The sequence below is a fragment of the Hibiscus syriacus genome, unplaced genomic scaffold, assembly GCF_006381635.1.
Source record: "Hibiscus syriacus cultivar Baekdansim isolate YM2019G1 unplaced genomic scaffold, ASM638163v2 tig00110747_pilon, whole genome shotgun sequence".
Classification (NCBI taxonomy): Eukaryota; Viridiplantae; Streptophyta; class Magnoliopsida; order Malvales; family Malvaceae; genus Hibiscus; species Hibiscus syriacus.
In genome coordinates, this window is record NW_024062848.1 from 1053871 (window position 1) to 1065408 (window position 11538).

At 33.4% G+C, this 11538-nt stretch overlaps 1 protein-coding gene across 1 annotated transcript; it reads left to right on the forward strand.

Annotated features, from left to right (window-relative positions):
* The first annotated feature begins 818 nt into the window (after positions 1-818).
* On the forward strand, positions 819-5519 carry LOC120139448 (transmembrane protein 120 homolog). Its single transcript, XM_039154653.1, has 10 exons — positions 819-1100; positions 1200-1278; positions 1410-1504; positions 1971-2075; positions 2160-2239; positions 3838-3928; positions 4003-4110; positions 4334-4420; positions 5096-5164; positions 5275-5519. The coding sequence occupies exons 1-10, from the start codon at positions 870-872 to the stop codon at positions 5410-5412; spliced, it is 1083 nt and encodes a 360-aa protein (XP_039010584.1). The 5' UTR covers positions 819-869; the 3' UTR covers positions 5413-5519.
* Positions 5520-11538: the final 6019 nt, after the last annotated feature.

Genomic DNA, 11538 nt, shown 5'->3' on the forward strand with positions numbered 1-11538 from the left:
TGGAATCTTTTAATTACTCGTCCGGTCTCATATTCAAAACTACCAAGTTCAATGCAATCATGGAAGAATCATCATCGTTATCATCAACAGCAGCAGTGGTGGATTTAGGTACAGGGAGGTCTCCTTCATCCTTTTCATCAAGCAATGCTGCACTGAAGGAATTTCCAATCTTCTTAGAAGACTTTGATTTTTTTCTTTTTCTTATCTGATAAAGATAGTGAAGAGGCATCTTCTTCCTCATCTTCTTTTACACTCTCTTCGTTTTGAAGCTTGTCATCCAAGGCTGCAAATGCAAGCTTGTGTGAATGATATTTTCGTCTCGCTTTGACACTTCTCGAATAAACTAAGAGGAAAAATACTGAAAGATGAACTAAAGGTGCAGTTGCAGGTGGGGGAAGTGGATTTGAACTTGTCCAAGGTGGTGTAGGTTTGCTGCCTCAAGAGTACTTCATTTGCTTGCCACATAGAAATGATTGAGTGTTCCCCGTCTGGTCAAAATGACCATTGACTGGTCAAAATGATTAAAGAACAAAGGTTTTAACGTTACGTCATAACTCCGTTATAAGATTAACGGCAGAATGCTAAAAAATTCAATGTCTAAAGTTTAGTGAGCAAATTAAAAAAATAGAAAGTACTGTGAGTCAAATAAAGAAAAAAGTATAGTTAAGTGAGTAAGGATGTAATTTACCCAAATATAAATTGTGGATCCTTGCGTGGGAGTGCGGAACAAAGAAAGAGGGGGCAAGCGTCTGAGTCCACATAATAAAAGAGCCAAGTGAATGAAAAAAATCCTCTTTCCTTTTCACAGTATACGATTCAAAGTTCCATTCATTTCATTTTTTAATAATCTGGAAAAAAAGAATTCCAACATGGAGAAAGTGGAGGAATCGATGAATAAAGTGGATGAAGAAGTAGAGAGGGTGGTGGAGCAAGCCAGAGAGTTGCAAGAATCCGGCGCTGCGCTGATATCCATAATCTCCAACGACGAACAATCTATTCGTCTTAAAGCTAACTCTCTCGAATCATCCATTCGCCGCCTCCGTTCGTCCATTGCTTCCTTTCTCTCTCAAAAGCTTTTGGATCCCAAACTTGCCGCAAAGGTACCTTGCATGTTCCTTTTTCATTAATTTTTTTCTTTATTTAATCAACTCTTTAGTCTTGACCCAATTTGAAAAATTGAGTTTCGGATCCGAAAACAGTTTGAAGAGGATTTACAGACAGCCAGATGTATTATAACCGACGGAGATGCCGCTAGTTTTCTTCCTGCCAAAGCTCATGGTATAATCATTTCTTCTCTCTCTCTCTCTCTCTCATGTTTATTTTTTTAAAATTTTATTAATTTATTTTTATTTCTGATGTTAGAGAGATGTTAATTGATTATTAATCAAATTGATATTGGAGAATAGCAGGTAAATTTCTGAGGATGTTCTTGGGACCAATCAATGTGCGTGCAGCTCGCAAAGAGGTCCAGTTGAAAGTTAAGGAGGAATATAACAGCTATAGAGTAAGCATCACTTTCCTATTACCCATTTTTTTGTTATTTTTAAAACCCTATTCTTTGATTGTCTGCTGGTTGGCATCAGGGACGGAATTTTATATTAGAGGGGCGAAATTATGAAATTTTAAGGTGAGTCGAATTTATAAAATTTTAGGGGGCAAAATGATTTTCAGCAGAAAATATCTAAAATATATAGGAATTTGAAATTTTTAGTGGGGTGACCTCTCCCTCTCTGTCCATCCCTGGTTTGCATTTTGTTATACTCTTCAATTTTGTAATTGCACGCCATTTCTCTCGCATAGGAATTCAACCCAGTAAGCTCATGTAGCCTCATTTTTACATTTCAGTTTGTAGAATAAGTTTTTTCGAATTCATGATTTATTTCTGAATTAGTTTTCTTTTCAAGCAAAGAGGAAATAGTAAAAATTTGACTATCTATACTTGCTAAGTACTTTCAATCTCCTTTCAACAGGATAGAACTGCCTTCCTTTTTCTCCTTTTTCCCTTAATTCTGCTTATTTTAAGATCTTGGATATGGGAAGGATGTTTACCTGCATTTCCAGTTCAGTTGTACGAGGTATTCTATACATTTTTCTTTACGTTTTTGTTCGAGATTCACCTAATTTCTTATTGATTTAAATCTGAGTATATTCTCTGTCAGGCATGGCTGTTATTCCTTTACACTGGTTTGGCTTTGCGAGAGAACATATTGCAAGCAAATGGAAGTGATATTCGTCCTTGGTACTTGAATGTCATCCCTTTTTTTTCTTTTGTCAAATGTTTCCTGCAGTCAAGCATGTTATACATTCTAGTTTTGTTTTGTATAAATGGGACCATTTCATGAAAATTTAAAATGTTTTTGCAGTTTTTTTGAGATTATAGTAACTTGAGAGGTGTTTTTGTGTTCATTTAAATGGTGAATTCTGCACATTACCTCATTGAAAAATAGGCTCATTCTCTAAGCAATCAGATGGCATCTCTATAATTTGTTACTCTTGTAAGCGTCAGTATATGCTTTTAAGCTAGGCTTTCTTGGTCTGTGATGTGATGCCTAGAAGGCACGGTGTTCAAAAGCCTTCAGAAAATTAGTATGATTTTCTATCTTATCATAATGATGAAGCTGTTGCTCATTCAGTTCTGAAGGGTGGAGTACATCATCTGAACTGTTTCTGCAAGGGCAGAGGAAGAGAATGGTTTCCTTTATCTTGTTAAGTTTCTCCTTTAGTTACACTTAGGGCTGAGCAACGAAACCGAGAAAACCGAAAAACCGACAAGAACCGAGTAAAACGGTTGGGTTCGGTTCAGGTTTACGTTTAAATGGTTCGGTTTCGGGTTGATTTAAAAAATCAATTCTATTGATTCGGTTCGGTTCGGGTTTTTCATATGGAACCCACTTGTTCCATATTGAACCGAATAGACAATTTTTTTTTTTGAATTTATAGTTTCAAGTGAATTTTTCATTGAAAAACCGACGAAGCGAACCGAACCGAAAAAATCGGTTTCACATAGTTCGGTTTTTTAACCATTCGGTTTCGGTTTATATTTTAAAAAACCGTTTATTTCGGTTCGGTTCAATTTTTAGTAAAAAACCGAACCAAACCAAACCGAATACACCCCTAGTTACACTATCAGGACTGATTTTATGTTCTGGTCGTGATCATTTTCTTGTGCTCTAGATGGTTTATCTATTTTATCCTGAGATAGAATGTTTAGATCTTTCATTAGTATATGGTTGTAGGCCTATTGCTCATAGTTTGATGACTGGGACAGTAACTTCTTTTTCGCTTCTTATAAATGCAAGATTTGTGTGAGAAAGGTGCAAATTGACTTGCTTATGGTTATGTATGTTCAATTTTCTTGGTATAGCCCTTACAATTTGTTTGGTTCATCAGTTGCAACTTCAACCTATAAAAATCAGTTGCTTTCATATAACCTTTATATTAGAAAAGGTGGCTGGGGAGAGAGGTTTTATCCATGACTGTTTTCTCTAGGTTATTTGTAATTATTCCAATCCGCTTAGTAAGCTTTTTTTTTTTGGCCATGAAGCATCTAGAATCTTGCGGAATCTTCATTCTGATTAGTATGTTATGATGATTTTGTTGAACTCACTATTGAGTCCAATTTTATTTTTATGAAATTATTTTTTAAAAATATTTTGAAGATTATGCTTGCAACAGCGTGGCTGCCTGGGAGAACATTTTTGTTGTTGATGATGTTAGTTAATATCAATTTTAAAACTTCATATGTTCATTTTCTGTGTCTGTGGTTTCTGTCTGTGCATGGCATTTTCTTGGATAGTCTTTCAATTTGATTGATGACCGAATGATATACTTCCTCAGGTGGATATACCATCACTACTGTGCTATGGCTACGACTCTTGTTAGTCTCACTTGGGAGATAAAAGGACAGCCTAATTGTACTCAAAAGCAGGTTACTGCTCTACATTTGTGCACTAATTCTATTTTCCATGCCACCACGTTAATAAAGTGCTAAAACCTATTCAGCGAGGTGTAGAACTTTTTCTTCAATGGGCTATGATGCAAGGAGTTGCCATGCTTCTGCAAAATCGATACCAGCGCCAGAGGCTATACACTCGTATTGCCCTAGGAAAGGTGTTATTTCTGTTTCCGCGTAAAAAAAATTTGTTTCCTTTGTTCAACATTAATTATTTTTGCATACTAGCTATAACATTGGTTTTGAATCCTGTTTTGTTCCTTTGCAATTTAGAAAATCTTCACCTTTGTTTGCCATGAGTATCTGCTATCACGCCTCCATTTCCAATCCTCTTAGTTTTGAGATTCTAAATTCTAATCTTTGGTTTGCTATTATTTTCAGGCTAAAAGAATGGATGTTGTTTGGGGAGAAACAGCTGGTGTAGATGGTCAATTGTGGATTCTATGTCCAATTCTTTTCCTGATGCAGGTAATCCAAGCTAGCATTTGACTGATTTCTGAGAATGTGTAGATGGTGTCTAAAACCTTCAGTTCAATCTCATACATTTGAAGTGAGATAGTGTCTATGATCTGCACAAGTTTTTTACATGTCATGTCTACAAATAAGTTGATCTCTTTTTGGTATGAAGTTTTTATCTTTGGCGTTGCATGCCACTTGTAACTTATTAGTTTTTTTTTTTTAACTTCTTTGAAGTTCCTGCACAGATTTGAAATGGTATGTTTTAGTCTTTTAGGTGGTATGTAAATTGGAACTTAACCCTAGTCACTTCCCTGAATGTTGCGTGTAGTGCTTCTTTAGGACTGAAATCATGTTATTTTACATTTCTTAAAGATAACTGTTTGGGTAGAGAATTACCGAGATCTTGCGGAATAACTCAATTGCTTGTTCCAAGCTAAATAGTCTACAGCATTTTATGCTGGTTTTCTTATCTTACGCTCTTTTGCACTTTCTCATGCTTAGCTTAGCATGAAGGATAATGCCCATTTTTCTTTTTCCTTCTATGGTAACCAACCATTTTTTTTTGTCATTAGAGCGTGTTGTTATAATTGAGAATGCACGAGTTATCGTTCTTTTCTATTTTCTGCAGAAAATAGTTCCAACTAACCATATCATATTCTTGTATGCTTATGAACATGATTGTAGGGTTTTGAGGCATATGTTGGACTACTATTGCTCAAGACCGCATTTGTCGGTGTTGCTTCCGAATGGCAGGTAGGTTTTCTTTTACTTCTCATTGTTTCTCGTCATTTATTTATGCAACCTAAAAAAAGGATTACACGTAGAAATAACCTAACTAATGATGGAAAGCTGGGTTTTGGCAGATAATATTTTGTGGGATCATTTTGGTTTTTATGGCTGTTGGGAACTTTGTGAACACAGTACAGACACTCATGGCAAAGTCAAGGTTTAAGGCAAAGATGAAAAGCAGTAAGAGCAAACAGGAGTTAAAGTTAAATTAGTCTTGCTATTTGTTAGGTTAATCTTATTTATCTTTTTATACTGTCGTATATATTCTGTGTTTTTCCCTTTACTGTCTCCGGTATCTCCAATGAAATTTTATTTTCAATTATTGATTTTTTTTAAGGAAAAACCCCAGGGTAGACTTGTCAATTAGGCAGATCCAATTAATTGGATCGAATCAATTTGAATTTTAAAATTTTCAGGTTGACTTTAGATCAAAATTTTGAGTATATGGTTTACTAGATTTGTATGATCTAGCAACAACTCATGTGGTTCCTTACATCGATAGTGCTTCAATTGCTTCACTTCTACCCTCGGTTTGACCGTTTCAACTCTCGCAATCGCGTCAAGTTTTAGACATCTATGTTGCAACTCTTGCTTTAACCAATAGTCTCAGTCCATATCTATTCATATTAGTAATTTGGAGTGTCGGCTTATTGAACTCTTGTGCATTCCCTCTAGTTGTTTTAGACATCTGAACTTCTAATCTTCATCGTACTCGGTTAAAACTACTATTTGAATTCGACTACCTAGAGAGCATTACTCCTTTGAGTCATGGTGTCCACAGATTGGATTGATGAGGCTTTGCGTCCCACCTTTTAACTCCTCGAGGCACGACAGGGTTTCTATCGCATCCCCCATGAGTTCTTCGAGTCGAACCAAATGATGCCATTAAGTAATTTCAATGGCAATGGAAGTAATTACGCCAGAGAACGGATTGAACATAATGGAAAATGAATCACTCAAAATAAGCACTACTGATTTTGGAGGAATTAGATGTGATTTAATGAGAGAGTAAGAAAAGGGGAAATCAGTTTACTGCCAGTGGCGGAAGCAGTCAGTAGCAAACCCCATAACATTTTCAATGCACATTTACATCCTATTAATTCACAATAGCTTGTAGAAAGTGACCCAATAAAATTTAATATTTTAAAATTTTTATTTGTAATTTCTTAAATAAGTTTAATTTTTCTCGTAATTGAAATAGTGAATTGCGATCCATTCACGATGTGTAAACCCTAAAATATACTAACTCGAGAAGCCATTAGTTTTATTAAAAAAAATCTAAATTACAATAAAGGTTTAAATTTATAACTATAATTTAAAGGATATTATTTATAATCATTAACACAAGAAACTAGTCACTTAAGATCATATAACGACTATACTGGGAAACTATTAAAAAAACCTAACAAAATAAACTCAAATAAAATGTAGACACGAATAGATCTGATTGCATTGATAAACAAACCACAAAAGGGATCAAATTATAGAAAGACCACCGAAAAATTACAAATCAGAATCAAACGACGCGAGAAAACTATTCACAACACATATCGAGTATCCACATCCAGTTCGAGGGTCCAAATTAGAAAACATCGACATGATAACAAATAAGCATCATCTTGATCAGTATGGTGATATTAAATCAAGTCCTAATGAAAATAATATACAAAAATAACGTGCCAAAAGATAGAAGAAAATATACCAAAAAGGAAGAGAAAAATGTGCCTTAAAGGTAGAGTTATTAAAAACTAAAAAAAAGAAAGCAAAGCTACGATATAATAAATAAAGGAAAATAACAAATACCGACAATTGGCGACCAAAATTAATGTTGGTGCTGCCATCAATCATAATGTTGAACCTATTTTGATACAACAAATTTAAGAGAAAAATATTTTTAGACTAAGTTGAATTTATTTGAAGTTTTCAAAAATAATTTAAAGTCCATAGAACTTGAATTTGAACACAAAACAATTTCAGGGCAAGAAGTATTGATATTGTTCTTGTAGTATCAATACTCAATGTAAGTGAAGTATCGATACTCTCATGACAATACTGATACTACCTCTTGATTTTAAATGTGTTCAAATTCCAGTATTCAATTTCGGTACTGATACTATGCAGTTATCGATACCAGTATCAATAATATAAACCCTAGTATCGATACTCCAAGCCCAACGGTTGAAAAACAATTAGTTTTTATTAGAACAGTACTGATACTCCCAGCCCGAGTACTGATACTCTCTGGTCTGGGCATTTTTGTAGAAATTAAGTCCCCAACGGCTCCAAAACATCGTTAAGGGATAGAAACTCATTCCAACGTATAAAAAGAAGTTGAAGACATTTGAAGAAGGTTATAACACCCATCCAAGCAATCCACATCAAGAGAAAAACTCTTTCATTCTTATTTTTCCTTTTCTCTCGTACATAAGTGTTTTTAGTGAGCTTAATTGTGCAAACACATTCCTTTGAGAGGTTTCTTGTTTACAATCTTTTTTCTTTTTGCGAAAAGGGTCTTGGTTCTATCTTAGCCATTGAAAAGATAGGGATTTGTAAGGTTACTCTTGAGCCTAGAAAAAGAAAGAACAAATTAGTGAATTTGTTAGAAAATCCTTAGTATGGAGCTAAGGTAGTGGATGTAGACATAGTTGAAGAGTAGAACCACTCATTTTATGCCTATTGTCTATTTTTCTTTACTCCATTCCCTAAATATTTTTGACTAGTTCACCCCTCTTGGCACATTTTTCAGTTGATCAATTGGGCTTAAAAAATCTTAAAAATTGGTATCAGAGCAGGTTAAAATCGACGATTTAACAACCTTGTGAAACTCCTTGAAGCTCTCTATCAATTCCACATTCAACCAAGAAGATGACTTCAACATCCGACGTGTACTACATCAAGGATTGACAGTCCATAACTAGGCCACCTTACTTCAATGGTGCCAACTACTCCTATTGGAAGAATAAAATGAGTTTGTTTATTCAAGCCACCACCTTGCGGTTTGGGATGCCATCATTGGTAGTTCTCCCATTCCTCCAAGTAATCGAAAGGATTGGACCGTTGAAGAAATAAGCTAGCCTAACTAAATGCCAAAGCAATGCACATTCTCTATGGTGCACTTGGCCCAGACGAATATAATACCCATGAAGGAACAAGCCAAGTGAAGAAGTCAAAGTTTGGCATTCTCACTCTCAACTATGAAAACTTCAAGATGAAGCCTGATGAAGACATTAAGATGATGTCCGATCGATTCACCACGATCATAAATGACTTAAAGAACTTTAGGAAGGTATATCCCAAATGAAGAGATCGTGAGTAAGATGTTTGCCTCATTTCCTGCATATTGGGAAAGCAGAGCAAATGCCATCGAAGAAGTCAAGGACTTGGTGTTATATACCCTCGATGAACTCATTGGTTCATTACTTACTTTTGAGGTAAAACTTCAAAGAAATAAGAAGATAATAACAAGAAAAAAGTAGAAGGTTGGAATCGTATTCAAATTGACCAATGAGAGTACTCAAGACTCAAGTAAAGAGGTGGATGAAGATAAAGAGATGGCCAAGCTCTTCAAAAGACTCATAAAATTCATGTCTTCCAAATGAAAAGAAGTGAATCATGAATCAAGTAAGAAGAATGGTCCCTCGGTGTTCTTTGAGTTCTAAAGAACGGGACGTGTCAAATATGAATGTCCTCTTTTAAAGAAAAATGGGTCGAAAAAGAAGAAGATATTTGTAGCGGCTTCGAGTGATGAAGACAACTCCGATGATGATGAACCTATGCCTCATGGCCATCCAAGAAGATTCAATGGTAACTTCTATCTATTGTGATTCAAACTCATATTCATTTAAAAAGTTACAAGATGCCATTGATGAGTTGAATTTGGAATTTGAGATCATGAATTCTAAATATAAGAAATTAAATTTTGAAATTGAAAATGATTTTATTTTGAAAGCAAAATTTGATTTTTAAAAAAAATGAAATTTTGAAGAATGATTTTGAACTTTCAAAAATCAAAATCAATGATTTAGAAAAAGAAAATTTTGATTTGAAAGGTAAGCTTGAAAGCTTAACAAAAGAAAAAAGAATTAATTTCTCAAAACAATTTATCATGTTTAAAAATGGCAAAATACTCACATTGTCATTTCCATGGTCAGTGGAACATACTTGTCTCTTAAAACTTAGAAAACCTTTCAAAATTAGACAAGTATGAGTTCCTAAGGGAACAAGAGGCTTTTGTACTAATATTAAAGGATCCAAAACAATTTGGATACCAAAATCCAAATAAATGTCTCTTGTAGGTGTGTGGGAGCAATGGTGACAAAAGTGAAGATATTCAAATGCTCTAGCCACACTTGATGAGGAATGGGTAACCTCTACACTTAAATGCTTTTGATCTTGCATAATTGGTTGCGTATTTGGTTTACGCATGCACGAGTTTTAAGCTTAAATGATTATGTGTGTTTTCAATTTCATGTATGCTAAAATGTATTATGATAAACATTTTTTTAGATTTTAATGATTTTCATAAATGCTTGTTCATCATAATTATTTTTTGTCAGATTTGGTTTTAATGCTTTGTTTTTACATTTTTTTTTAATTTTTGACATTAAATTTAAATATTATGCATGTGTTTTTTTTATTACAAATGATATCTCTCTAACAATTGATATCAATTTTTTCAAATGCACAACATTTTAGATAGCTTTATGCATATGGACTTTCATGTCTCGTGCTACTGTTGCATAAAGTAATATGGACTTGGATATATTGAATTTCATGTGTTTCTAAAATGTTTGTTCATCTTTGATGAAATTCAATAGTTTTTTAAGTGTCAAGCTTTTAATGTCAATTTTTTAATGCAATTGTTGAGGGGGAGCTTTTATTTTTTAAATGATTTTTAAAGTTAAAACTTCTACTTACTCTCCATTGTCATTTTTAAACCTAAATATTTGAATTATTTTTATATAACAAAAGGGGGAGAAGTATGGGTTTGAAAAATTGAATTTCAAGAATGAAAAAGGGGGAACTTTAATATTTTCCAAAATATTTTTCTTTTTCATTACGTGTTTTATTAAGGGGGAGTTTTGCTAAATCAAAATATTCAATGAAAGTTTTACTTTCAACGAATCAGATAAACCTGCACTTTCACATTTACTTCACTGACAGCCCAATGTATAATAAATGAGAATGCATGATACGTGAGTTAGACGAGTGTGCACCATATGCAATTGCAACTGCTAGAAATAAATTGCACTCTTGGTTCTAGACATAAATATAGGCGCTGTAGAACACAACATTACTATACTAAATCAGAATCATATATGATAATTCACAACGTTAAAACATCATGAATTTCATATTGCACATATAGTGCTAGACAAATGTACACAAATGTATCATATACAAAATCTATGATCACTCCACCTTATGATATGCCAATTGTACCAATAACTCTCAATGCACATACAATGGGCTTTATATTCAGAATCATATTTCATTCACATTTCAAATATAACAACATCGATAATTATTTCAAAATATCATAAATCAGTGCATTAGGCAGTTTTTTCCCAAAATAATTCATAACAAAGTGTAATAAAATATAATATAAAAATGTATTGGGTAATTAATACACAAAATCATTGATAACTCATTTAGTAAAATACCATATAAAACTGTATTGGATAACTCATATCCAAAATCATCTAAATACCATTTTGTAAAAACAATATGAAAATAAATCAAAATACGATTTAAATTCTTTTCATTTAAATTATTCGAGGTTGACTCATTGCAAGTCTTCCTCATATCATACATATATAAAATAGGTAAGAATGCACTCACCAGGTAATGCCTCACAAGCAAACCTTGCTTTCGATATAACCTCACTTTTGTGCTTTTTCCTTAGCTTTTAGCTCGATTCTATCTTTTTTTTTATCACGATTTATATGTGCACCATTAACATAACACATATAATTCAAAGTACATATTAGTACCTTATCAACATAGGTGCACATTAACATAAAAATTCATAAAAATTCCTTCAATACTTATTCGATACTAATTTCATTTCCTAAAATAAATGTCAACCTTAACACTTCATAATACCACTTAAAGTTTCTAAATATTCAATTCAACCCATAATTCACATAATATTTCCAATTTCACAAATCATGTAACGCCCTTAACCCATATACGTCTCATTATACGAGTCAAAGATGTCACATCAATCGTATAAACCATCTACTATTTGAAATCCAATAAAATTGTTTCTTTAAAATTTTTAAATTTAACATTTAGCATAAAACCATTTAATCGTATAAAATCAAAACATAATATTT